At 43.2% G+C, this 26436-nt stretch overlaps 2 protein-coding genes and 1 non-coding gene across 6 annotated transcripts; 2 read left to right on the plus strand and 1 right to left on the minus strand.

The window, feature by feature from the left end:
* The first annotated feature begins 11 nt into the window (after positions 1 to 11).
* MMACHC (metabolism of cobalamin associated C) lies at positions 12 to 4575 on the plus strand. Of its 2 annotated transcripts, XM_043574801.1 has the most exons (4): positions 13 to 146; positions 2108 to 2302; positions 3042 to 3194; positions 3681 to 4575. In XM_043574801.1, exons 1-4 carry the CDS (start codon positions 66 to 68, stop codon positions 4098 to 4100), a joined length of 849 nt encoding a protein of 282 aa, XP_043430736.1. In that variant the 5' UTR covers positions 13 to 65; the 3' UTR covers positions 4101 to 4575. The 2 variants fall into 2 exon arrangements, with proteins under 2 accessions (XP_043430737.1, XP_043430736.1); XM_043574802.1 differs by lacking the exon at positions 3042 to 3194 and having other exon boundaries at positions 12 to 146.
* Positions 4576 to 5263: 688 nt separating this feature from the next.
* PRDX1 (peroxiredoxin 1) lies at positions 5264 to 19042 on the minus strand. 3 transcript variants are annotated; one of them, XM_043574813.1, is made up of 6 exons: positions 18912 to 19042; positions 16777 to 16893; positions 13977 to 14130; positions 13472 to 13594; positions 12597 to 12727; positions 5264 to 5616 (listed from the first exon to the last, which is right to left on the minus strand). In XM_043574813.1, the coding sequence occupies exons 2-6, from the start codon at positions 16880 to 16882 to the stop codon at positions 5531 to 5533; spliced, it is 600 nt and encodes a 199-aa protein (XP_043430748.1). In that variant the 5' UTR covers positions 16883 to 16893; positions 18912 to 19042; the 3' UTR covers positions 5264 to 5530. The 3 variants fall into 3 exon arrangements, with proteins under 3 accessions (XP_043430748.1, XP_043430749.1, XP_043430750.1); XM_043574814.1 differs by having other exon boundaries at positions 18781 to 18954; XM_043574815.1 differs by lacking the exon at positions 18912 to 19042 and adding an exon at positions 18659 to 18814.
* A 5360-nt stretch (positions 19043 to 24402) lies between these two features.
* LOC122482211 lies at positions 24403 to 24509 on the plus strand. The gene has a single exon (XR_006297018.1). It is a non-coding gene; the product is annotated as a U6 spliceosomal RNA (small nuclear RNA).
* The last annotated feature ends 1927 nt before the right edge of the window (positions 24510 to 26436 follow it).

Here is a 26436-nt window from a genome sequence, read left to right on the forward strand (position 1 = left end):
AACTTAACGGCCCAGGTTATCCTTGAGACTCCATTCCCCAGCAAGGTCTGCGCGTTGCGTGCGCTATGGAGCTGCAAGTCGCAGAACTGAAGCAGAAGATCGAAGACACATTGTGCCCTTTTGGCTTCGAGGTTTACCCCTTCCAGGTTGGTTTATCCCTCTGCGGTGCTGGAGCGAGGTGTATGATTGGCCTCGGTGCTATTGGCGTGAAGCTCGAGAGCCTTCTGATCTTTCCCGAGCTCCTTTGGCCCCATGTCCATCTGACGTACGGGAACATGGTGTCAGTGGGGACTTTGTTAAAGAGGTAGAGAAACGGCCGCACGTTTGTCCTTGAAATCCCATATAACGCCCTATTGATGAATGGGAGACACCACATAACCCAGTAATCTTGTGGCTCTACCACCTCCATAGTTTACAGGAAGAAAGTGACCAGTGGGGTCAGAGTCATTTGAGAAGCATCCTTCAGAAGGGGCGCCGGGGTGACTCAGTCGGTTAAGCGTCGGTTTTAAGTTCGAGCCCCGCCTTGGGCTCTGTGCTGACAGCTCAGAGCCTGGAGCCTGCTTCGGATTCTGTGTCTCCCTCTCTCTCTGACCTTCCCCAGCTCGCTCGCTCTCTTGCTCTGTGTCTCTCTCCCCAAAAAGTAAACATTAAAAAAAAAAAAACAAAAAAAACAAAAAAAAAAAAAAAAACTTCCTTAAGGAGTTAGGATAGAGCAAGGCCTTGTAGGTTTGTGTAGCTAAGATTTAGGTTATCTGAGGGGGGAAGGGCATTCCTGTTGTTGAACAAGCAAACAATTGGCTGGTTTGTTCCATCTACCAACAGAGGGCTAATTCATGATGTTGCCAATCACCAGCGCTGGGCTGGATACAGAAACTGTGCACTCGCCTGTCACAGAAGTCTGGCACCACTACCTACCCTTGTTTACACAGATCCTTCCCCCTTATCCAGTGCCCTTTGTACTGAGCTGTGTGCTTGGACACAAAGCTAAGTCAACTCAGGTTGAGCCCTTTGCCTGATGCTTAAGAGACAACTCACTCCCACCCCTTCCACTGAGTGGCACACAGCAGTGCTGGGAAAGAATATAGTGAAAGTATGTTGGGTCTAGCTTGAGAAGGACTTCCCAGAAAAAAATATAGAGTTGAGCTATATATGAAAAGAAGGAAAGGGTATTATGTACATCCCAAATATCAGGAACAGCTTAAGTAAAGGTGTGGAGGTAGTGGTGGATGGCACGTATGGAGAGAGTGAGAATGTTTGGTGGGTCAGGTAGAACTGGGTGAGTAGTAAGAGTTATTGTACTAGACTCCTACTTCTCACCCTTTCCCTCCCCCACATCCAGTCAGACACCGAGACCTTTAGGAATCTGTCACTTGAGTCTCCCAAGTCCATTCCCTTCCATCCAACCCCTCTGTGCTTGGATTACTGCAATAATCTGCTTGCTATCATTTTGCATTCAACCTGTCCTTACACTGCAGCCAGATCTTTCCAAAGCCGATCATGTACATTTCCTCCTTAAATCTTAAATGGCTAACCCCCCCATTGTCACCAAATTAGACCTATATTCCTTAAATTAGTATCTAGGCCAGTCATAATCTCACGCCTACTGATCTTTCCACCCTTCTCTCCTGCTCCCCTTTACAGACCCTTCACTTCTATCAAACTAGACAATTTGCTGTTTTCCAAATATGTCATTTTTGCATGTCTTTGTTAATGCTGTGCCCTCTATTTAGAATAAAACACCAGATTTTCTCTCCCTACATCATCTTGTCAGTTTCCTTCCTACCGTTCAAAAACAGCTTCCAAGAAGCCTTTTCTAGTTTCACAGGATCCTCATCAGGCCCTGTCATTGCACTAATCACAGTACAGTTTCTTTTGGTTCTTAGTCATGAATTCTCTGCCTCTTTATCCCAAACTCCCTGTCAGATTCCCCTATGGAGGAGTCCCCCATAAATATACATCATGCAGCATCAGTAGAAATCCATTCACTGAATGAATGAGATGGAGACAGCCCAAGATGTATGAGGCCTTGAATGCCGGGCCAAGGTATGGACCTGACAAAGGCCTAAATTGGCCCTCCTGTGTAGCCTGAATTTTCTCTCTGTTCTAGGTGGCATGGTATAATGCACTCCTGCCTCCAGCCTTCCACCTACCCCTGCCAGGACCTACCCTGGCCTTCCTGGTACTCAGCACACCTGCCATGTTTGACCGGGCCCTCAAACCCTTCCTGCAGAGTTGCCATCTCCGACCACTGACTGACCCTGTGGACCAGTGTGTAGCCTACCACTTGGGCCGTGTTAGAAAGGTGAGCAAGGTTCATATATTCCCCCAGGTTTCAAACCCATAGCTGCTTTCAGCTACTCTAAGCTCAGTGCAGGATCTAGACCTACTTACAGCTATGAGCCACTTTCAGATGGGCTATGCTAGAGCATCTTTGACATTGTGAGCTCTCCCCATTCTGCCTTAGCCCAGTTTCAGCCACCTTCTTCTAGCAGCCCCCCAGGTCTATAATCAATCTCACTTACCCTATCTCAGATGGGCAATTACATGAACTTCAAACCAGACTTCCCTTAGCCTCCAAGTGAAATAGGAATAAGCCTAGCATCCCCTAAGCATCTTTCACCTGTCCTTGCCCTAGACCTGGACGTTTTGTGTCTTTGGGGCCTTTTGAGGGTAGAACAATATCCCCACCACCACCAGACACATGCACACATATATATATATACACACATACATTGGGTCTCCCCAAAGCTGGGCCATGTCTTCCTCCACACTGAGACTTGGGAGGGCAGAGCCAAGTCACCCCTTGTAATAGGCATTTGTGAGCAAGACCTTGTTATTTCCCTTCAAATATGGACCTTCCTGGACAGAGTATCATTTTCTTCACAGTGGAGCTCCCCACCCCCCCACCCCCCCCCACGTTTAAGGTCATGTTTTCCCTTTAAACAACTTCTGAGGACAGGACCAAGTTAACACAACTCGGGCTCTCTAGGACAAAGTCATGATTCCTCTCATGTTGAAATGAGCTTCCATCTCTATCCCAGAACCTCCCAGAGTTGCAAATGGAAGTCATCGCTGACTACGAGGTACACCCCAATCGGCGCCCCAAGATTCTGGCCCAGACTGCAGCCCATGTGGCAGGGGCTGCTTACTACTACCAACGGAAGGATGTGGAGGCTGACCCCTGGGGGACCCAGGTCAGAGGGCAAGTGTGAATGAGTAGGGACTGGGAGAAAATGGTGAAGGCTCCTCAAGATACCAATTCACATTCTTCCACCTATCCTGGGTAAATGATTTGGTAGACACAATCCAGGGGAAAGGTGTGCCCTAGTCGGGAGCCCAACCCCACATGCTTTCTGGAGTCGGCCTGGGAACACATCAGGTCAGAGAACTTAGTCTGTTAAAATCTCGTTACAGGATGGAGGGGGTAGAGCAGTAATCAGGAAACCCAACAATAAGACTGGGAAGTTGACAGAGACTCAGCTTAATAAACCCTTCCTTCTAGGTTCCTCAGGGCCAAAGTGAGCTCATGAAAAGGGTTGTCCATGAGAGGAAATAGGGGAACCCAGCCAAAGGAGAGGTTCAAATGTGGAATCAGTGTTCCTTGAAAATAAATGAACAAGCCTAGCTTGCAGTGATGATAGTTGGACTTACTCCATGACCTTGCTTTACCATCTCCTCAGCACATATCAGGTGTGTGCATACATCCCCGATACGGAGGCTGGTTTGCCATCCGAGGAGTAATGCTGCTGCCAGGAATAGAGGTGCCAGATCTGCCACCCACAAAGCCCCTGGACTGTGTACCTACAAGAGCTGCCCGAATCACCCTGCTTGAAGGCTTTAATTTCCACTGGCGTGACTGGACATACCGGGATGCTGTAACACCACAGGAGCGTTACTCAGAAGAACAGAAGGCTTACTTTTCTACTCCACCTGCCCAACGCTTAGCTTTGTTGGGCTTGGCCCAGCCCTCAGAAGATCCTAGCTCTGCATCACCTGAGCTTCCTTTTACCACACTCCCACCCAAGAAGCCCCAGAATCCCAGCAGAGCCCGAGGCTGGCTCAGCCCCAGTATCTCACCACCTGCATCCCCTGGCCCTTGATATCCTCCCTCCTCTGAGATCCCTATTTATAAGTGGTACTTGGCTCTAGAACTCCTTTGGCTTTGGCAAGGCCAGATATTTTGGGCACAATATTTTTGTTTAAACAGGCTTCATGCCCAGTGTGGAGCCCAACATTGGGCTAGAACTCACGATCCTGAGATCAAGACATGAGCTGAGATCTAGAGTTGGATGCTTAACCAAAGGAGCCACCCCAGGTGCCTGGGTACAGTATTTTTGATACAAGGATTGTAATAGAGCTCTTCAGTGAAGATAACAAAGCTCAGAAAAATTTAGTCAAAAGAAGTGAAAGACAAGACAGATCCAGAATTCCCACCTTAAAATACAGGATTATTCCTTTCCATTTCTCTCCAGTGCTCCAAGATCCTACTTGTTACAGAGCCTAAAAGGCAATCATCTCCTACCTAATGGCACCTGCCTCACAGGCTTGTTGTGGGGAATAAACACATGCAAAGCATTTTTGAAACCATGCCTGGTTTATATTAAGGGGTGTATGAGCTGTCATTGAAAGCCCTGGGAATTCTGTACTACTGCTCTTAGGTCTTGCTTGGGAGGAGGATAGACTAGACTAGCTTATGTCTGAAAGGGTACATAATACACCAGACTCAGTTTTGAATCTTTCTTACCCACAAGGGCTCAGGAGAAACCCACCTTCACCTCCCCTATACCTCTCCCACCTCAGAACAAGGAGATGAATGTAGCCTTCCCCTACAAACAGGGCAGTTTGTCTCCCCCTCCCCCTTTTAGTTTCAAAGCCTCTAATTCTGATCTTCTATAGAGCCAGTACTGGACATTTAGAAGAGGCCAAGCTTCAAGTTCTCATGCAGCCCTCCCAATAGTATAAATGTCCAAGTAATCTCATTGGGGCCTCCATCTGCAACCTGCAATTTATGCTTCACCTATAGGACAAATTGCAGTGTTTTGACCAACACTGCAAATCTTGCTCTTCTCCCCCAAATGTAGTGAAAATGTTAACACCTGGGTTCAGTTCCTTTCCTGTGTCTACTTGCATATCCCCCCACCCAATGTAACTTTCTGATTCTGAGGCAGCTATCAACCTTCATTTTACCCTAAAAAAAGAAAGCAGAGAGTAAATTACTCTTAAAATCAAAGCTAGTGCCCCCTGAAATGAAGACTCAACAAGGTCTCAGTTCAAGTTTAATAGAAACAAAGATCAAAAGTGATGCCCCACTACTGTACACATCAGTTGACTTGCCCCATAGCACAGCATGGGCCATTCTCTCCAGAGGAAGAAAGGCTGGCCTCCCCAACCCCTGCAGGAAAGGCCTGTCCCATCCCATACCACATCTGCACTGAATCTAAAGTCTTGTGTCTTAAGCATGACAATAGTACAAAAGAGATTTTGTTTTCATGGCCAGCCAATGCAGCCGGGCCCTAAAAAGGCCCACCGCTCACTTCTGCTTAGAGAAATATTCTTTGCTCTTCTGGACATCAGGCTTGATGGTATCACTGCCAGGCTTCCAGCCAGCTGGGCACACTGCAAGAGAAGAGTACTATCAATTAATAACCTGCTCAGTGGTGAGTTCCACCCTCCTCCCATGGACAAATGGGTGACAATCAGACAAAAGGCTCAAAACCAAATCTGATACCATAAGAGGCTGAACACTCAGGAACCAGAATACTTATGCTATAGTGTGAGATAATTCAAGTCTTTTAGTGCAAGGATAACTACAAACATAATTCAATCCTCACCACAGCCCTAATGCTATTATATCTAATTTATTCATGCAGCACCTGAAATTTAAAGAAATTAACTACCTTACAAGCTTCAATTGTATGCTTTGGTCTACAAATAATCTGCGTAATGCACATACAGCAAAAAAACCACATGTATTAATATTTGTTAACAGTAGACAGTGGATGAATCGGTATTTGTATTTCCTCAATTATTTTATGTATGCTTCATGTATATCTTTAAAAAATTTTTTTTATATTTATTTATTTTTTGAGAGACACAGAGAGACAGAGCACAAGTTGGGGAGGGGCAGAGAAAGAAGACAGAATCCAAAGCAGGCTCCAGGCTCTGAACTGTCAGCACATAGCCCAACACGGGGCTCACAAACCGTGAGATCATGACCTGAGCCAAAGTCGGACACTTAACCGACTGAGCCACCCAGGCACCCCTTCATGTGTATCTTCTTAAAAATCTTAAATGCTCTTCAATAAATGGTGCTGGGACCAGCTGGACTTCCACATGAGAAAGAATGAAGGCAGATCCCTATTTTACACCTCATATAAAAAAAAAAAAAAAATCAACTCAATAATGGGTCAACCTAAAGATAAGGGCTAAAATCATAAACTCTGGAGAAAACAGAGAACTTCACAACCTTGGATTTGGAAATGTATTCATAGATAATCTTTTTTTTTTTTAACGTTTTTTATTTATTTTTGGGACAGAGAGAGACAGAGCATGAACGGGGGAGGGGCAGAGAGAGAGGGAGACACAGAATCGGAAACAGGCTCCAGGCTCCGAGCCATCAGCCCAGAGCCCAACGCCGGGCTCGAACTCACGGACCCAGAGATCGTGACCTGGCTGAAGTCGGACGCTTAACCGACTGCGCCACCCAGGCGCCCCCGTAGATAGGATTATAAAAGCACATGCAACAATAAACAGATAAATTTGACTTGATCTAAATTATAAACTTTTGTACAAAGGCCTTTTTTTTTTTTTTTTAAGTTTATTTTCATTTATTCTGAGAGAGTGAGCAGGGAGGAACAGAGGGAGACAGAATCCCAAGCAGGCTCCACAATGTCAACACAGAGCCTGATGTTGGGCTGGAACTCCCAGATCATAAGATCATGACCTGAGCCAAAATCAAGAGTTGGATGCTTAACTGAGCCACAAAGGTGCCCCAAAAAGGACATTTTAAGAGTTAACACACAGAATGGGAATATTTACCCATCATGTATCTGATGAGGGATTAATATCCAAAATGTATAAAGAACTCCCACAACTGAAGAGATCCAGTGAACTCGCCTGGGTGACTGTCGGTTAAGCATCTGACTCTTGGTTCTCACAGGGTTCGTGAGTTTGAGCCCCATGTCAAATTCATGCCCCACTTGCAATTCTCTTCCTTTCTCTCCCTGTCCCTTCCCCACTTGCTCTCTCTCTCTCAAACTTAAAGAACTTCTACAAAGAAAAAAACAAAAAAAAACCTCCCACAACTCAACAAGACACCCTAGTTGAAAACAAGCAAAGGACTTGAGTAGACATTTCTCTAAAGATATGCAAATGGTCAATAAGCACATGAAAATATGCTCGATATCACTGATCATTAGGGACATGCAAATCAAAAGCACAATGACACCTCTTCACACCCACCAGGCTATATAGCATTTAAAAAAAAAAAAAAAAGCAAAAAGACCAAGTGTTGGCAAGGTTGTAGAGAATCCTTGATATTACTGGTGGGAATGTAAAATGGTGCAGCTGCTATAGAAGAGAGTTTGGCAATTCTTGAAAAAGCTAAACAGAACTACATGACCCAGCAATTACACTTCTAATGTAAATACTCAAAATAAATAGGAACAAAGATTCAGATACCTGTTCACCATTACTCTAGCAGCATTATTCACAACAGCCAAAAGATAAAAAACTGTGTCCATCAAGAAATGAAAGAATACATAATAGGACATATACACATAAAATGGAGTATTATTCAGCCTTAAAAAAAGTTTTGATACCCACTGCAACATGAACCTTGAGAATCTCGAATACATTATGCTAAGTGAAAGAAACCAAACATAGATGGACAAATATCGTATGATTTCACTTACATGAAATGTCTAGAATAGACAAACTCAGACACAGAAAGTAGAAGTTACCAAGGGCTGGAAGGAAAGGGGAATGGGGAGTTAATGCTTAATGGTTATAGCTATTTGAGATGATGAGAACATTCAGAAAATACTGGTGATGGATACACAAAATTGTGAATGCAATTAATGCCACTGAATTATACACTTAATGACAGATTAGGCCACACTGTATTGCATTAAAAATCTAAACTTTAGAGGTGTCTGGGTGGCTTAGTTGGTTCAGTGTCCGACTCTGGATTTTGGCTCAGACCAAGATCCCAGGATTGTGGGATTGAGCCCTGCATTGGATTCCATGCTGAGGGTGGAGCCTAAGATTCTCTCTCCCTCTGCCCCTCTTCCCCAGTTTACAGGCTCTTTAAAAAAAAAAAAAAAAAAATCACGATTTGTCTACATACCAAGAAATAAGCTAAACAAACAAAGCTAGGACTGTGTAACAACAGTTAACACTAAGCTGCTTCTTCCTTCTGACAGCCCTTGGAGGATCTGAAGATAGCAACCAATTTGCCTCCTCAGTGTTAACTGCCAAACTGGACAGCCTGAAATACATGGGGGCAGGACCCCCATAACAGGCCCTATTTGTCTATAAGTAAGTGCCTTCTACCCCATGGTAAACAAAGGTCTGCATTTGAATCTTTCATACATTTATGCAGAAAGCATAGCTTTTAACCTTTTCCTATAATCCTGAGCCAGCAATGCTCCTTGGACTAACCTGAGGAGAGAGAAGCAAGGAAACCAATCTCTGATTTTTCACTTCCATTTGCTATTCCATCTTCTAGGAGACACATAGTCACCAAGTCCAATAATGAAGCAGCAAATCTCTCTTGCTCAAGTGAGAGAAGGGGAGCCCCTTTCAGTCCAAGGATATCATAGCCTTAGATGTCACTCTGCAACCAGCTGTCTGGGAACAAAGTATAGATGGACCCAGCTGCCATCCATTACTTTCCTGGAATCTTCACTTGATTGTTACAATTATTAGCTTTATTAGCACCAAAGGGTTAAAACACAGGTCCCTAAAGCATAAAAAAGCTAGAGAACAAAGAACAGCAAATAAGCAGAGACCAGGTGAGAGCCAGCCAGAAGTTTGATAGTAGATGTGAACAGGGAACCAACAAAGTTGGTCTTAGAAAACATATAACCTTTAAAAGAAAAGCCCAATTATAAATCATGACACAAAGATAGGAATAATGAACCAGAAAAACCTTGCCAACTTATTCTCATGGGCAGTAAAGGTTCATGGCACTTAAAAATATGTTTAAAAAAAAAAAAAAAAAAAAGAATATAACCAGTTATCAGTGACAAGACAGAAAGAACCACACTTGCATGTTTCACTCATACCCAGCAGTGTTGGTTTTCTCAGAACATGGGGTACAGAAGAACTGGTTAAGCCCCACATAAACCACCTTTCAAAATAGCATGACTCTCCAAGGAGAAAGTGACATAGTCATGGTAACCTCAGTATAAGAAACTTCCAAAACAGCCCTCAAGAGGGACTTTTTTAGCATTTTAAAAATTTAAAAAAAAAAAAAAAAAAAAAAAAAAGAACAGCTGTGAATTTGGTTTGATTTCCACATTTACTATGAATAAATACTGTATTTAAAATATTCATTTGAGTCCTCAAAAATAACAACGTAGTTTCTCAACTACAGAAAACAAACTGAGGGGCACCTGGGTGGCTCAGTAGGTTAAGCATCTGACTTCAGCTCAGGTCATGACCTCATTACTCGAGTTTGAGCCCGGTGTTGGGCTCTGTGCTGGCAGCTCAGGGCCTGGAGCCTGTTTCTGATTCTGTGTCTCCCTCCCTCTCTGCCCCTCCTCCACTCACATTCTGTCTCTCTCTCCTTCAAAAATAAACATTAAAAAATTAAGGAAAAAAAACAGGGTTACTGGAGGGAATGGGGGGGGCAGGATATGGGTTAAATGGGTGATGGGTATGAAGGAGGGCACTTGTGTAGAACACTGGTATTGTAAGTGATGAATCGCTAAGTTTTACACCTGAAACTGTTACATTATGTTAACTGGAATTTAAATAAAAACTTGAAAACACAGGAACATAGAATATATAAATACAAATGAAACAATTTCACTGTATACCTAAAACTGACGTTATATGTCAATTACATCAAAAAACAGAAATGTAGAGTTATCTGTCAAATAACACACGCAAAGTACCTCACATACCATGTTTGGTATTCATACGCTCTCAAATGGCAATTATCATATAAATCATAAAGGCTACACACAACAAGCTATGCCTGTTCTAGTGAGATGGAAAGAAGAGACCAAGACTCTGAAGAAGCAATCTTCAGTTATGAAAGCTTGGGTTCAAGTCTCGCCTATATGCAAGGTGCTAGGAAGTTCAATAAAGGGCTTTAACAACACTCCTCAGCAACTTCTTTGTGCTGAAACTCATCCCCCACCAGGAGGCAGTCTCAGCAGTGGTCAGCTCCTTCAATCCACACAAGCTTCCGCAAATGGTGCCTTTGGGTATCAGCGCTCATGGATTCATACTAGCGTTCCCCTCTAGCCAAACTATCACTTTTCGGTTCCCCTAAGAGACATCATCAATTCCAACTCTTATCAACTTCCATATTCTTTACCACAAAATCAGAGGTGAAATGGGCCTCAGAAAACTAGTCTGAACTATTTATTATCTAGAGAAAGAAAATGGAACGTTAAGACAAATTTATTGAAGTACACTTGTGCAGCTGATTTGACATCAGTAGCACTTGATCACAACTATTCTGTCCTTAGGGCACCTGGGTGGCTCACTTGCTTAAGTAGTCTACTTGGGCCCATGTCATGATCTCATGGTTCGTGGGTTCAAGCCCCATGTCTGGCTCTGTGCTGACAGCTGAGTCTGGAGCCTGCTTTGGATTCTGTGTCTCCCTCTCTGTCCCTCCCCTGCTCGTGCTCGGTCTCCCTCAAAAATAAACATTAAAAAAAAATAAAAACAAAATAACTATCTTGTCCTTCTCATCCTCAATTATGTTAAGCTTGGAAAGGTGTAGGCTTCAAGATCTCCATTCCCCACATACCCAGCACCTGTAGCCTCAGGAGCTAAGTCTTAAAAAACTAAACTAACTCTTAAGATAAGGTTGTGTCATTCCAGCAACAACTATACTCCAGTGAGGGGGGAAAAAGTAAAAAAAGCTACAGCCTTGGGGCACCTGGGTGGCTCAGTTGGTTAAGTTTCCCCCTCTTGATTTCGACTAAGGTCATGATCTCAAGGTCTGTGAGATCAAACCCCACCACTTCAGGCTTTGTGCTGACTGCGTGGAGCCTCCTTGGGATTCTCTCTCCCTGTCTCTCTCTCTGCCCCTTCCCTGCTTGTGCACATGCTCTGGCACGGTCTCAAAAACTTAAAAAACCTCTAGGGGCACCTGGGTGGTTCAGTCGGTTAAGCATCTAACTTTGGCTCAGGTCATCTCACAGTTTGTGGTTTTGAGCCCTGCATCAGGCTCTGCACGGACAGTATGGAGCCTCCTTGGGATCTCTCGCTCTCCCTCCCTCAAAATTAAACTTTAAAAAAAAAAAAAAAAAAAGCTACACCCTTACAAACTCAAAAGCTGGGATCAAGTAGTTCAGTACTTTATCATACTGCAGTAAGAATATTAGAAGGAAAGTACTAACGCTGGATAAATAGGAAAAGAAAGGTCTACGCTCTCTAAAATGCTAGGTAAAAAACCCTAAATTGAATCTCTTTAGTGATGTGTAGATTCTCTAAGGACAACCTTGTAAAACATTATCTTTGGGGTACCTGGGTAGCTCAGCCAGTTGAGTGCCCAACTCTTTGATTTTGGTTCAGATCGTGATCCAAGGGTCATGGGAATGAGCCCTGTGTCAGACTCCATGTTCAGCATGGAGTCTGCTTCACATTCTCTCTCTCCCCCTGCCCCCTCCCCCACTCACAGGCATTCTAAACAAAAAAATTAAAAATAAAAAATTTAACAAAAAAGTCTTTGATCCTCAAATGTCTAATGAAGAACCTTGATATTTCATTTGAAACCCTCTATCCCTAACCCTCTTCCTTCAAAAAAGTTTTAAACATTTACGTAATTTGGTTATTTGCAGAGTGTAATTCTTACAAATACAACAACACTGTACAATAAAACGTTTTATTATTTTTTAGAATGTATTTAAGAAGATAAAAAAAAGTATTAGCTGTATCTGTCCATTGTCCTTGGGCAAGTTATCTTAGCCCTATTTATATTTTCCAAAATTCAAAACTGGTCTTAGATTTGTGTTTTAAAAAGATCATAAAACAAATACGGACCACAGGGATTAAGCTCCTCTCCCAATAAACACTTGTCAAGAATGGCATGCTTTATCTCTAGATATAATTCTCAAGCCTTTTGTTTTGTCCTTATACACCTATGAAATCCTCCTACACTCCTTTAATAACTTAAAGGCTTCAGCAGTGATTCTAAATGAGCAGGGCAGAAGCTGGGAATGTGGAGCTGGAACAAAAAACCTTTATATTCTCTTCCCCAAGCTTTTCCATTATCTCATCCCCACAACCCAGTATAATGCAGAGACTTCAATTTCTTGGAGAAACAGATTTTTCTCATTTGATAGACCATGTTCCTGCCATCTTTCGTATCCTACGACCATTCTATTGTCAAGTCACTAGGTGAATTGGCTTACCTTCCCCATGCTTGTCAGTAAACTGGAAGGCCTGAACTAGTCTCAGAGTCTCATCCACAGAACGGCCGACAGGAAGGTCATTTACTGTGATCTGTCGAAGGATACCTTTCTCATCAATGATAAAGAGGCCCCTGGGAAGAAGAGATTGAAGGCTTGAGAGAGATGCAATATCAGTTTGGAAACTGCTTGCAATGGAAATGAAAATGTGCTGGCCTCCCAGACTTGCACTGGCTTTGCCTCTAGTGAAGAAGCATCCCCCCCCAACCCCTGCTCAGTTGGAAAATCGTACTACTCTCGAGCTTCAGGTCTTAGGCATACAGATAAGGAAGGAGAGAAAGAGAGGGAGAGAGAGAAAGGAAAGGCAAGAAGGAAGGAGATTAGATCACCATGCTGTACACTTTAAACACATAATAGTGATGGGGGAGCCTGGCTGGCTTAATTGGTAAAGCATATGACTCTTGATCTCAGGGTTGTGAGTTCGAGCCCCACGTTGGAAGTAAAGATTACTTAAAAAATAAAATCTAAATTTGGGCTCAGGTCATGATGTCATGGTTCGGGAGACTGAGCCCTTACATCAGGTTCTACACGCTGAGCATGCTTGGGATCCTCTCTCCCCTTCTCTGCATCCCCCTTACTCATGTGCTCTCTTCTCTCTCAAAATAAATTTTAAAAAATAAAATTTAAATAAGTAAAATTAAAAAGTTAAAAATAAACTTATTCAGTAACGTAGGTCAATTATTTCTCAGTAAATTAACTGGAGGGGAAAAAAAACACACACACACAAAAGAGTCTACAGATCAGGGTCCTATCTTTCTCCAAATAAAAAAGGCCCTCAACTCAATAATTTTGATGACAGCCCACTGGTAGGTATATACCTGAATGAGATGCCTTCATCAGCCTTTAAGACTCCATAGTCCTGAGCAATGGTACGCTTGGGGTCTGATACCAAGGGAATGTTCATGGGTCCCAGTCCTCCTTGTTTCTTGGGTGTGTTGATCCTACAGCAAAAGGCACACATACAATCACATTCATTTAAACTCTTGTGTAGCAAAAGCATTAACTGTTTCTATTCCTTCCCTTTTTCAACATTCCTAATGTAATGTGAAGTAACTGTAATCTAATCTAATCCCCAAAAGACTTCAAACTTTTTCCAGCAGTAAAGTGAGTGCCTGAAGACAGTTAAGGTCACCAGGATACTCAGCTGCAACCCAGGCTGCTGCTTCTTTGCTGCCAGATGAGAGCAACAAGAAGTCACAGCCGTTGCACACTCCTTCCATCAGAAGCCAGAAGGCAATACTTGAGCAAGTCTATTATCAAAGCCTCCAGTCCCAGTTGCAGTTAGTTCAAAGTTCATATGCAAAAGTTGACCAAGAGATTTACCATGCCAGGTGACAGAAATGAGAATCCACAGAAGCACCAATCACTTGGCAGTTGAGTTTCTTAAATTCTTCCGCTCTGTCACTGAAAGCAATGATCTCCGTGGGGCACACAAAGGTGAAATCAAGAGGGTAAAAGAAGAACACAACGTATTTTCCTGGGGAGGGAGGGGGAGGAAAAGCCACAAGTTTGCCTTTGAAACATACTTCCTTGCTTTACAAAGGGCACCTGGCTGGCTCAGTGGGTGGTGTCTGTGACTCTTGATCTCCCAGCTTGGAGTTTCAGCCCCCCTGTTGGGTGCTGATATTTAAGATAAAACCTTGGGCCACCTGGGTGACTCAGTCGTTAAGGATCTGACTTAGGCCCAGGTTCAAGCTCTACTTCTTTCTCTCTCTGCCCCTCCTGGGATTCTCCCTCCCTCTCTCTGCCCCTCACTCGTGCCCTCTCTTTCAAAATAGACAAAATATTTTTTAAAAAATAAAAACCTAAAGGCATTTTTCTCTGAGAAAAAAAAGGCTTTTTATAAACAATTGCTAAACACCAACACTCAACACAGATGTCTCATAGCAGCTACTTTTAGAACATCTTGTGGCAGGAAAGCCTGTATTAAAAAAAGTTCCTTTCAGTTCTGTGCTTTATTTTCCTGCCTCCTCACTAGCTGCCAATTATAAGATAAACACTGTTCAGTTTGATCTTTATCTCTAGGTAGTTAAAATTAGCACAGGAGGGGGGCACTTGGGTGGCTCAGTCCATTGAGCTTCCGACTTTGGCTCAGGTCATGATCTCACAGTCTGTGAGTTTGAGCCCCGCGTTGTGCTCTGTGCTGACAACTCAGAGCCTGGAGCCTGCTTCAGATTCTGTGTCTCCCTCTCTCTCCGACCCTCCCTCTTCATGCTCTGTCTCAAAAATAAACATTAAAAAAAAAATTTTTTTTTTTAAATTAGCACAGGAGGGGGCCTGAATGGCTCCTTGGGTTAAGTCGGATTAAGCCTCCGATTTCAGCTCAGGTCATGACCTCCGCGTTCCCAAGTTTGAGCCCCACGTCCGACTCTGTGCGACTCTGTGCTCGGAGCCTGGAGCCTATTTCAGATTTGGTGTCTCCCTCTCTCCCTCTCTACCCCTCCCCCGCTCACACACGGTCTCTCTCAAAAATAAACATTAAAAAAAAAAGTTAGCACAAACACCAAGTTCTCCAATGAAGAAAAGCAAAACCAAGGATGCAAATACCTACTAGATAGCCTAATGCCAATGATTACAATTAACCCACAGGAGAAGCTCAATTACTGGATTCTATGCTACAAAGCAATAAAGAAAAACAAAACAAAATGCCTTTTGTGCTTCTTCCACAATGAACCACATCAACGAGACAAGTAAGGTTTAAGTGATCACCTGAATCAGCACAAATCCAACAAGCCTAATAGGACAAGAAAAATTTCTTGAGGCAAAAGTTTCAAAAGTCCTGAAAGGTAACAGGAAAGGTAGAGATCCTGAAAGGATCTCTAGTGTAAATTTTACTGAGGTCACTCAGATTACCAACAGAAGTAGATCTTCAACTGGCCAAGCAGCCTTTCACCACACCTAATGGGCTGAATTATTAAAACAGTTCCAAATATTCACTCATTTCCAGGTAGCAGCAATGTCTGAAAACCAAAGGTGCTCCTTTTGACATTTACTCTGAAAACCAAAATCAGTAGAAACTCACTCATCTAAACAACCTCTCCAGGGCTTTGCCTAACAACCACTTTGAAACCTCAGGTCAAGCCCTGGAGGACAGAGAGCAGCTCTTTCTAAACCCTTGGGCCAGGGTCACCTCCCTATGGTGCTACTTATCCTGTTTGCCAGAGGAGCTTCCCTCCATAGGGCCCCTCTTACTTGCTTCTCATTCCAAACAAGTGTGCTGCATTAGGAAACCTTAGTCACATGTTCATGCAAAAGCCGAGTCTAGGAACTAATTACCACACCACTAAGAAAGGTACACTTAAAACCGGAGTTTCAGGTTTGCATTTCAAGGAATTTGTATCAATTATCCCAGAAATCGCAGCTGTTCTAGGACTGTTAAGGTTTAACAAGAAAGAAAAAAAAAAAGGAAGAGCCTCATTAGAATTTGCCAAGTGTTTGCATGAAACTGTAACAGGAAGAGTTGTTCCAACTGTACCATCAACTCTTCTCTTGGGGCAAAACAGTCAAGGGAACGTACCTAAGCCTTCTGCCTAATAATTATAGCAGCTGCGCCATACATTATTTCTAAAACTTAGTAAGCAGCTTAAGCCCCAAAAACTTGAGCTTTCAATGAAATACTGAGAAGATCTCCAAGACAATACAACTGAGTACTAAGAAGATAACTGAACTAATATATCCAAACATAATGAAGCATGGGCTTTTTCCATAGCAGTCTGAACCTAAAGTCTACCCCCATGACCATGGTTGGTAATCACTACTTCAACATGTAGGTAAACGGCCTCCTACCCTAAAGATGGTGACCTACAATATATAAATTCATTTTACAATCAAACATGACAGATACAGAAACCTAATGAGCCACCTTAAATTGTAAAATAGTTAAATCTTAATGTTTATTTTTTTGAGAAAAAGAGAGCATGAGCGGGGGAGGGTCAGAAAGAGGGAGACACAGAATCTGAAGCAGGCTCCAGGCTCTGAGTTGTCAGCACAGAGCCCGACATAGGGCTCGAACTCACCAACCAGGAGATCATGACCTAAGCTGAAATCGGATGCTCAACCAACTGAGCCACCAGGTGCCCCTAAAGTAATTCAATTTTAATGAATCTAAAGTAATTACTCTCACCTTTGTAGTCAGATAGGCTGATGTCTTTGAACTGGCCATCTGGCATAACAGCCGTGGCTTTGAAGTTGGGGGCAGGATGCCCAATTTTGGCATTTCCTGAAGACATCTTACTATCAGCTGAAAAAGATAAAAGAGGAAATGAATTAGAAACAAGCCTTACTTTTTTTTTTTTAGATAACCAGCACATTTCATCTACTTAGAAACTTAGCTGTAGAATGATAAAAGAATTGTCCAGTGGCCCTGAACATATACATTATTTTTTACATTAGTAAGAAGCATAAACTGAGCTTTCCATCTTTTGAAACAAAATCAGATACTCCATGTCTGAGTATCATTTTCACTTAAATACAGCAATTTCTTTATAAACTAAAGTAACCTCTATTACTTTTTCTAAAATAGGATTTGTGCAAAGGCATTTTCCTTCTGTATTTTCATCATACATAAAGAAACAAAGGAAGGTTCAGCCCCAAACCTGAGCCCAAATGAACAATGCCAGTGTCTGATTCCTAGATGTGGTCATGTTGCCCCCCCTTTCCCTGGACTGCACCTTCATCTGCCTTCATAATTCAGGAAGCACACTTGAGGTTTCTCCAGGTACATTTGCCCACAAGAGCACACACCCTAAAGCAATCCAATTTTTTAAGAGACAAGACCACTATTCTGGCATCTACTAAATTCCAAAACTTCAGGGGTTGTGTTTTAAGCACTTGAAGTGCTTACAAAAATGGGTTTCTGACCTGGGGCCAGGACAACGAGAGTCTATTGCTAAAAAGCAATGCTGCACTGGATTCACCCAGGTGGAAACAAAGATAAGGAGTTAAGAGCTAACCCAGTACACCATCAGTTTGAAACCAGCAAGCTAATTTTCCAAGTCCCAAAGCTTTTTGGTGCATAGCACCACAACCAAAAACGTTGTGAGCATCGATCACTGAAAACTTTTTTTTAATATTTATTTTTGAGAGAGAGCACCAGCGAGAGAAGAGCAGAGAGCCTGATGCGGGGCTCTAACCCACTAAAGTGGAGATCATGACCTGAGCTGAAGTTGGACGCTCAACAGATCAAGCCACCCAGGTGCCCCAATCACTGCAAACTTTACTGCTTAACACACACTTTTAACAACAAAAAAGCAGCGCGCCTGGGTGGCTCAGTCGATTAAGCTTCCGACCTGCTTTGGATCAGGTCATAATCTCGGCGATCCGGAGTTCGGGCCTCGCTTTAGGCACCGTACGGACAGACAGCTCAGAGCCTGGAGACTGTTTCAAATTCTGTGTCTCCCTCTCCGCCTTTCCCCTTCTCTCGCTCTCTCAAAAATAAACATTAAAAAAAAATTTTTTTTAACTAGTAAGGCACGCTCCAACTTGGCGACCAAATATCATAGGGTGTGACCAACATAAAGGCCCTTCTCGTCCAAACCTGCTTTTCCAGACGGCCCCCACGTCCGCTAAAGTCCAACTTAGCGAGGGGAAGACCTTAAGCCCTTTGTGGGCACCCTCCGAGGATCCGCCCCCAAACTCCACAGGCGAAAGCCACACCCCCAAACTCTAGTTCTGGTACCCTCCTGCCACTCCTATCATCACCCCCAACACTTCGGAAAGCACCAGAAAAAAAAAAAAATGCGCAGTCTTCACAAAGGCATTTGGGACCACCACAAACCCTATTCCGTAAATGAAAAAAATAGATACAGGGAAGGGAATCTTCATATCCGAAACTCCTCATCTAGTCACAGCTGAGGACCAGAAAAAGCCTTTGCCTCTACCACAAGTCGGGCGGGTAGCCTCAGGTCAGTTTCCAGGTCCATTCTAGAAGCTTCCCGAACCCGCCGCGCCCAGAAGGCTAGTCGAGGAGAGCCCACTACTACCACGAGTCCGCCCCGGCGCCATACCAAGCCAATGAGCGCCCTCTGCTCGGGTTGCCGGGGGAAGAGGAAACTCGAGCCGACATTAACTTCGGGGTTTAAACAAGTCACCGCATCTCTACGGAGGGCCCACTGGAGGGTGTACGTACCACCTAACCACTCTCGAGCGCGCCACACCTCGCCGAACCGCCTCCCCCGTCACAACAACCCGAACCTAGTAGGGCAAGTCCCCGGATGGACGAGGAAAAGGCGACAACAGGGGTATAGGGGCGCCTCTTACCAGGTCTAAAGCACAAGACACCAAAAGCCAGCCAGGAAGAAAACGCGTGAAACACGCGGGAGGCACTGCCTTTATAGCCTGTAGGGCTCTCGCGAGAGTCAGAGCGGGCCGGGGGTGTAAGAGGTGGAGAGAGGAGGGGGATCTGGTCCGAGCCCCGCCCCGATCGAAAGCGCCCCGCCAGAATGAGTCAGCACTTTCCTTGTTGTGGGCGGGCTAGGACGCGGAAGGTACGAATACCCCTCCTTGCCCCCGACCTTTGGGGTCTGAGAGCTGAGAGCTACAGTTTCCAAATCCGTAATGCCTCGGTTAATCTGGGTCTCTGTGAGGGAGGGGGGGGGGGCCCTGCGTGTCTTGCGCTCAAGGCCGAGACCAGGGTCCTGTTGCCGTCCACGGAGGATCACGTCTGATCCATACGAAGCACTGAAAAGTATCCAAATGTTTCTCAAATATTCCACCCCGATCCCCCCAGCCTCTGCCCTATTGCTGATCCTCGATAGACAACTTCCTTAATTGTTCTGATCACGGGATTGCTGCTTTACTTCTCCCATCCGCTCCTTCCACAGCTGCTGGAGGGAATCTTTTTGAAATCTGATCGTATCACTCCTCTGATTTGTGGTTTAAAAAACTGGGGCTCTGTATTCAGTTTCCTCAGTTAAAACTCATTGGCATTTTATCTGTGGCCTTCAGGCAAGAGCCTTACTTTTCTTAACCTATAAAATGGGAATATTATTAACTCTTTGAGATCATCTTCGTAGCTTACTTAGCAGTTCCTAGTTCTTATTATACATTAGAATGTTAGCTATTGTTGCTATAATTCTTCCTTGCTCCTAGATTAATTGTAATACCCACAACAATGTGTCGCTGTTTCAAGACTTCAGGCTTTTGTTCAAGTATGAAGAATCCCGTTCCCTCCTAGTTGGCCTAGAGAAAGTATCTTTAAAGACTCAGCTGAAGCATGACTTCCTCTGAAACTGTTCCTGACCTTGGCTCATCCCCAGAATTCCTCTGAAGCTGTTCTGGCTTTTGCTCATCCCCAGAATTTACCATTCCCTCCTTTGTGCCCAAACAATATCCTGATAGCGAAAAGCTATACAAAGTATCTAAGCTATTTTACGCGTTTACATGACTGCTGCTTCTTGATAGACTTTCTGGAAAGTAAGGTTTGGGTTACTTCCATCTCTGTATCCCCAAGACACAACAGAGCACCCGCTATAAAATATCAGGCGTATAATAAATATATTTTGTCCCCTTTCTGCCCCCATCTCCATTCCCCCATCCTATTAACTCCCTTGGATGTTATAGCAGAGTAAGAAATGGGAATGTGCTGTGTCATGCTGGTCGAGCATCTCAAAGTGTTTTGGCATTTATCCTACATTGCAACAGTAGTGATTTTTTATTGGCTTTGTTTTTTTTCCTTCTCTGCCTGAGGCTGAACAATTATTTGGCCATTATTCATTTCCTTCCAGAGGCGCAGCGGAGACATATAAGTTCAGAGCTTAATAGTGGATGGTTATTGGGGCACCTGGGTGGTTCAGTCAATTAAGCCTCCGACTTGGGCTCAGGCCATGATCTCAAGGTTCGTGAGTTCCAGCCCAGCTCCAGCTCTGTGCTGACGGCTTGGAGTCTGGACCTTGCTTGGGATTCTGTGTCTCCCTCTCTGTTCCTCCCCTGCTTGCACTCTGTCTCTCTCTCAAAAATAAATAAAGACTTAAAAAAACATATAGTGGATGGTTATTGCTATAGGCAGTTAAACCAACAACACAGTCCTACTTCAGCCAGAATAAAAAATGACCATTTATTGTATCTAGCCCTGGGCTAGGCACTTAGGTTTACTTGGGTCATTCAAGAACCAAAAGAGTTATGCTGGCCCAAATAAATCTTAACAGCCTATCCCCATGGAAATAAAAAACTGAGGGGCTCCTGGGTGACTCAGCTGGTTAAGCGTCTGACTCTTGGTTTCAGCTCAGGTCATTATCTCATGGTTTGTGAGCCTCCTACAGGGGGCTGCGTGCTGACAGTGTGGAGCCTGCTTGGGATTCTTTCTCTCCCTCTCTCTGTTCCCCTCCCCTGCTTGTGCTCTTTCTTAAAAATAAATAAATAAACTTTAAGTATATATACAAAAAAATAAAATAAAAGAACCTGAAATACCAGGACAGAGTTCTGAAAAGAGAAAAAAATCTGTTGAACACTTGCCTAAGCAAGTGACTATGGAATCTCTTTCCTGAGAACAGCAAAGACTTGGAAATGGGAGCAAGGAGTCTTTCTTCTTTATCCTTCTACAGTACCTAATATATACCTCTAGCTCTAAGTTGACACATGATTGTTTTGTCCTTCCTTATTTAACAGTGGTCTGGGAAGGATTTTACTGGTTTTATTTATCTTGTAGTATCAGAACCTAGCAGAGTAACTGGCATAGGAGGAATGCTTAATTTTGGAATGTACTTAAGATTTTTGAGGGGCGCCTGGGTGGCTCAGTCGGTTAAGCATCTGACTTCAGCTCAGGTCACGATCTCGCGATCTCACGGTCTGTGAGTTCGAGCCCCGCATGGGGCTCTGGGCTGATGGCTCAGAGCCTGGAGCCTGCTTCCAATTCTGTGTCTCCCTCTCTCTCTGCTCCTCCCCCGTTCATGCTCTGTCTCTCTCTGTCTCAAAAATAAATAAACATTAAAAAAAAATTTTTTTAAAGGTTTTTGAGATGTAAGGGTGCCTGGGTAGCTCAGTCAGTTGAGCCTCTGACTTCGGCTCAGGTCATGATGGCATGGCTTGTGAGTTGCAGCCCCATGTCAGGCTCTGTGCTGATGGCTCAGGGCCTGGAGGCTGCTTCAGATTCTGTCTCTCTCTCTCTTTCTGCCCCTCCCCCACTCATGCTCTGTCTCTCAAAAATAAATAAACATTAAAAAAAATTTTTTTTAATATTTTTGAGATGTGAAGTTAACTTATTTGAACTATGTTTTAGGAAGATAACTCTAGCAGCTGTGTGATATGAAAAATAATGACTGGGAGACAAGAAGCAGAGACCCACAAGAGAAGTCTCAGAACTGTAATATGACATTGGCAGCAAGATGGGATGAAGGAAAGAAAAAATATTTCTACAGGCCTTGTATTGGATTTAGGGTGAGAAGAAAGAGGAAGTTCAATCCTTCAATCTGATGCCTTGGTTTCTTATCTTGGTGACAAAGGAGAAATGTCATGGGGCGGTGCCTGGGTAGCTTAGTCGGTTAAGCAGCTGACCATGATTCATGAGTTCGAGCCCCTTGTCAGGCTCTGTGCTGACAGCTCAGAGCCTGGAGCCTGCCTCAGATTCTGTGTCTCCCTCTCTCTCTGCCCCTCCCCCACTCATCCTTGTTCTCTCTCTCTCTTTCTCTCTCTCTCTCTCAGAAATAAATACAACATTAAAAAAATTTTCAAGGGGCGCCTGGGTGGCGCAGTCGGTTAAGCGTCCGACTTCAGCCAGGTCACGATCTCGCGGTCCGTGAGTTCGAGCCCGGCGTCGGGCTCTGGGCTGATGGCTCGGAGCCTGGAGCCTGTTTCCGATTCTGTGTCTCCCTCTCTCTCTGCCCCTCCCCCGTTCATGCTCTGTCTCTCTCTGTCCCAAAAATAAATAAACGTTGAAAAAAAAAAGTAAATAAAACTTTAAAAAATAAAGACATTTATTGAGTATTGTTTTACAGACAAAATACCTGATGCCTAAAGAATTTAAGTAAATTGTCCAAAGTCACAGCTAAGAAGTGTTGGGCCAGGCAGCAGAACCATCATGTACAATATGCAATTGTGACATTTATATAGACTATAATGTAAATGGTGCCCCCTGGAGTTGTGCCTTACTGTGGTCTGGCCAGGCTTTGTGACTCTGGAGTCCACCCTATTACTATACTGACTCCTTTCTTTTTTGTTTTATTTTATTATTATTTATTTAAATACAAGTTAGTTAACATATAGTGTAATAATGTTTTCAGTAGAATTTAATGATTCGTTGACTCCTTTCTTTTTGAAACTTTTTTTTTTCAACGTTTATTTATTTTTGGGACAGGGAGAGACAGAGCATGAACGGGGGAGGGGCAGAGAGAGAGGGAGACACAGAATCCGAAGCAAGCTCCAGGCTCTGAGCCATCAGCCCGGCGCCTGACGCGGGGCTCCAACTCACGGACCGCGAGATCGTGACCTGGCTGAAGTCGGACGCTTAATCGACTGCGCCACCCAGGCGCCCCCGTTGACTCCTTTCTTAATGGAGAAGGTAAGCAGTTTGGTTTGAGGTAAGACACTAAGATGCTCTTCAGACATCCAAGTAGAGTTGTCCAGAGTTCACCACTGGAGATAATAGATTTGAGAATTAGCAGCACAGAGGTTTCGTTATGTATTTATTATTCTTCTATTTACAGGAGGCCTATACTTTGCTAGACATGCAAAGATGAATAAGACACCATGTATTCAGGTGTTGAAAGATCACTAAAGAGTTAGTTAAGGAGGAAAAAAGTGAAGGACGAGTTCCAAGCAGAGAAAACAGTAAAAGTGGGAAAAAATACAATGTGTATGGGGAAGTACAAAAAGTTCAATATTAGCAGAATGTAAATGCCAAAGACTAGAATGTAGAGACAAAAAAACACAGAGATTGGTTATGATGTATCTCATAAGCCAGGATTCTAATTTTATGGGTAAAATTAAAGTGGAAGTATAGAAAGAAATTCAGAGTTTTAAATAAGAGAGTGACCACATTGGGTTGCATTATTGATCATTCTGGCAGCTGTAGAGAGAACAGATTTAGGGGACCAAGAAGATATGGGGTAGGGAGACAAATAAGGAAGCTATTGCCATGACCAGGGAAAAGAGGTGGAGAGCCTGAATGAAGGCAGTAGTGCAGAACATGGAGATATGGGATTCGAGGGCAGTAAGCAAATTCTGGGCATCAGATATGGGAACTGAAAGCGAGGAATCAAGGAGGAGTCTCAGGGGAATTAGGTGAAGTGTGGTGTGCCTCACAGACATGCAGTGAAACAGAGTTTGGAGGAGATGATAAAGACCTCACTTTGGGGTATGTTGAATTTAGCATTCCAAGGGGGAGATGACCAGTAGGAAGCTAGAAATGTGGAAACTTGTGCCTATCTTGTTCATCACATTATAACCCTAATACTTAGCAGCATGGTCCATAGCACACGATAGATATAATAGGTATTTTTAAAATACATTAATGAATTATATGTGTTCACATCACTTACAATAACAAGGATACTTAAAACTGTGAGAGTAAATGAAAACCTGTAGAAGGAGGTAAGCCAAGACCAGGACTTCTGAGAATTTCTATGAGAATAGGAGGAAGGACAAAGTCATTAAGAGCAACTTAAAAAGAATAGCATTTTGTGGCTGAAGGGTCATTCATAAAGATGGGCTGTTTCTACCAATAATGATTTCCTTTGGTCCCCACCATCAGCACTGAAGTTTCCTACACCTGGGAAAGGGTAACAACAAAATGGAATGGTTTAAAAAGTCAAATAGTGTGCTCGCTTCGGCAGCACATATACTAAAATTGGAACGATACAGAGAAGATTAGCATGGCCCCTGCGCAAGGATGACACGCAAATTCGTGAAGCGTTCCATATTTAAAAAAAAAAAATCAAATAGTATACAGACAAGCTGCCACCTGTGAAATTTACTAAGTTTTCTCCAAACTCTTTTAAATGAAAAAAAAAATACATATATATCTCTTACTAAGTCGCTGGTTGCTGAAGGCATTAGATAGAACTTTGTTAGGAAGAATTGCTTGGTGTCATGGCAGCAACTGAGAAAATGCTTGCATGAATCATATTTTGCTTCATTTCTTAGAAGTGAGGCCCTTAAATTTTTTCTCTGCCAGTTCAAGTAAGTATGGCTCTTTGCTGGGTGAAGCATTGGTTTCCAGTCCAGTTCTTCAGAAGATCTGGCTCCCTCGACCTAGTAGGTTAAAGTAGTTTTCTCAAATATTACTAATATTAGTAATATGAAGTTCCTTGTGAAAGGAAAAATATTCTTGAGGAAGTCCAAAGTTGGCTTCATTTCTCAAATTTAATTATTTAACTTTTATTACTTTTATTTCATTTTTTTCAGACTATGTAGTATTTTACTTCTTAAAATATATTTTTTAAAACATTATTTACTTATTTATTTTAAAATGTTTTTAATGTTTTTATTTATTTTTGAGACAGAGAGAGACAGACCATGAGCAGGGAAGGGGCAGAGAGAGAGGGAGACACAGAATCTGAAGCAGGCTCCAGACTCTGAGCTGTCATCACAGAGGCTGATGTGGGGCTTGAACCCAGAGACTGTGAGATCATGACCTGCGCTGAAGTCGGACGCTTAACTGACTGAGCTACCCAGGTGCCCCATTTACTTATTTATTTTAGAGAAAGAGTGTGAGCGGGGAGAGGGGCAGCGGGAGAGGGAGAGAATCCTTTTTTTTTTTTTAATGTTTATTTATATTTGAGAGAGAGAGAGAGCAGGGGGAGGGGCAGAGAGAGACTGAGACAATCTGAAGCAGGGTCCAGGCTCTGAGCTGTCAGCACAGAGCCAGATGTGGGGCTGGAAATCACAAACCATGAGATCATGACCTGAGCTGAAATCAAGAGTCAGACACTTAACTGACTGAGCCACCCAGGCACCCCAGACTCTGTAATACTTTAATAAGTTGCTCCAGAATGCAATATTGAAAATTATTTGCTTACTAATTTAAAATACTGTTGAATGAAAATGTTTTCCTTAATTACTACTATCTGGCTGCTAAGGAACTATTGCAAGTTAAAATATTCAGGATGAGACTCCTCAAGCAATACTCTCCACAAATATCATCCTAATGCTATAGTGCATCTCCTTCTGGGGTCTGCATACCTATACTGCCTACACCTTGCAATGGTGTCTCGATTCTCCCACCACCTTTCTCCCTTTAAGCTAGCATGAGACACTTGTTCAGGAGGTGTTCTTTGACATCATCTGGCCATCACTTAACAAAGCATTAGTTACTGATTAATGAACAGCCTTTGCCCCTTCTTCATAGCTAACTAGATACACCAGGTAAGGGTATTCAGTAGGAGTATAAAGCAGATGCCCTGCAACAGTGATCATTTTAACATTAGGAGTTGCTAAACTAATAACAGCCTGCAATCAACTTATAAACCATTACAGTTAAACCTATAAACCATTAAAATTAAACCTATAAACATTAAAGCTAAATGCTTTCTTGTAATTGTAATAACCAATGAAATCATGGAAATCAAAATCATAGAGCAGCATTCAGTTATGATCACATCCAGATGATTCAGAACATGTTTATTTTTATTTTTTTAATTATCACTAAAAGAAAAACATTACATTTAACAGTTCTCAGAGAACACATGAATCCTTAAATTTATAAGAATTGAATTTATAAAATTATATTTAGGACACATAAAGACCTACAGATAACCCAGTTGAAAAAAACTATTATCAGGGGCGCCTGGGTGGCGCAGTCAGTTAAGCGTCCGACTTCAGCCAGGTCACGATCTCGCAGTCCGTGAGTTCG

Source organism: Prionailurus bengalensis, chromosome C1 (genome assembly GCF_016509475.1).
Source record: "Prionailurus bengalensis isolate Pbe53 chromosome C1, Fcat_Pben_1.1_paternal_pri, whole genome shotgun sequence".
Lineage (NCBI taxonomy): Eukaryota > Metazoa > Chordata > Mammalia > Carnivora > Felidae > Prionailurus > Prionailurus bengalensis.

What these genes read in the sequence shown, in the direction of transcription:
- MMACHC (XM_043574801.1), top strand. Translation starts at nt 66, where the DNA reads ATGGAGCTGCAAGTCGCAGAACTGAAGCAGAAGATCGAAGACACATTG. An exon ending in ACTTGGGCCGTGTTAGAAAG is followed by an intron (nt 2,303 to 3,041) that starts GTGAGCAAGGTT and finishes TCTCTATCCCAG; the next exon opens with AACCTCCCAGAGTTGCAAAT. An exon ending in CTGACCCCTGGGGGACCCAG is followed by an intron (nt 3,195 to 3,680) that starts GTCAGAGGGCAA and finishes CCATCTCCTCAG; the next exon opens with CACATATCAGGTGTGTGCAT.
- PRDX1 (XM_043574813.1), bottom strand. Translation starts at nt 16,882, where the DNA reads ATGTCTTCAGGAAATGCCAAAATTGGGCATCCTGCCCCCAACTTCAAA. An exon ending in CAGCCTATCTGACTACAAAG is followed by an intron (nt 14,131 to 16,776) that starts GTGAGAGTAATT and finishes CTCCCTCCCCAG; the next exon opens with GAAAATACGTTGTGTTCTTC. An exon ending in TACTGACAAGCATGGGGAAG is followed by an intron (nt 5,617 to 12,596) that starts GTAAGCCAATTC and finishes CTTCTCTTGCAG; the next exon opens with TGTGCCCAGCTGGCTGGAAG.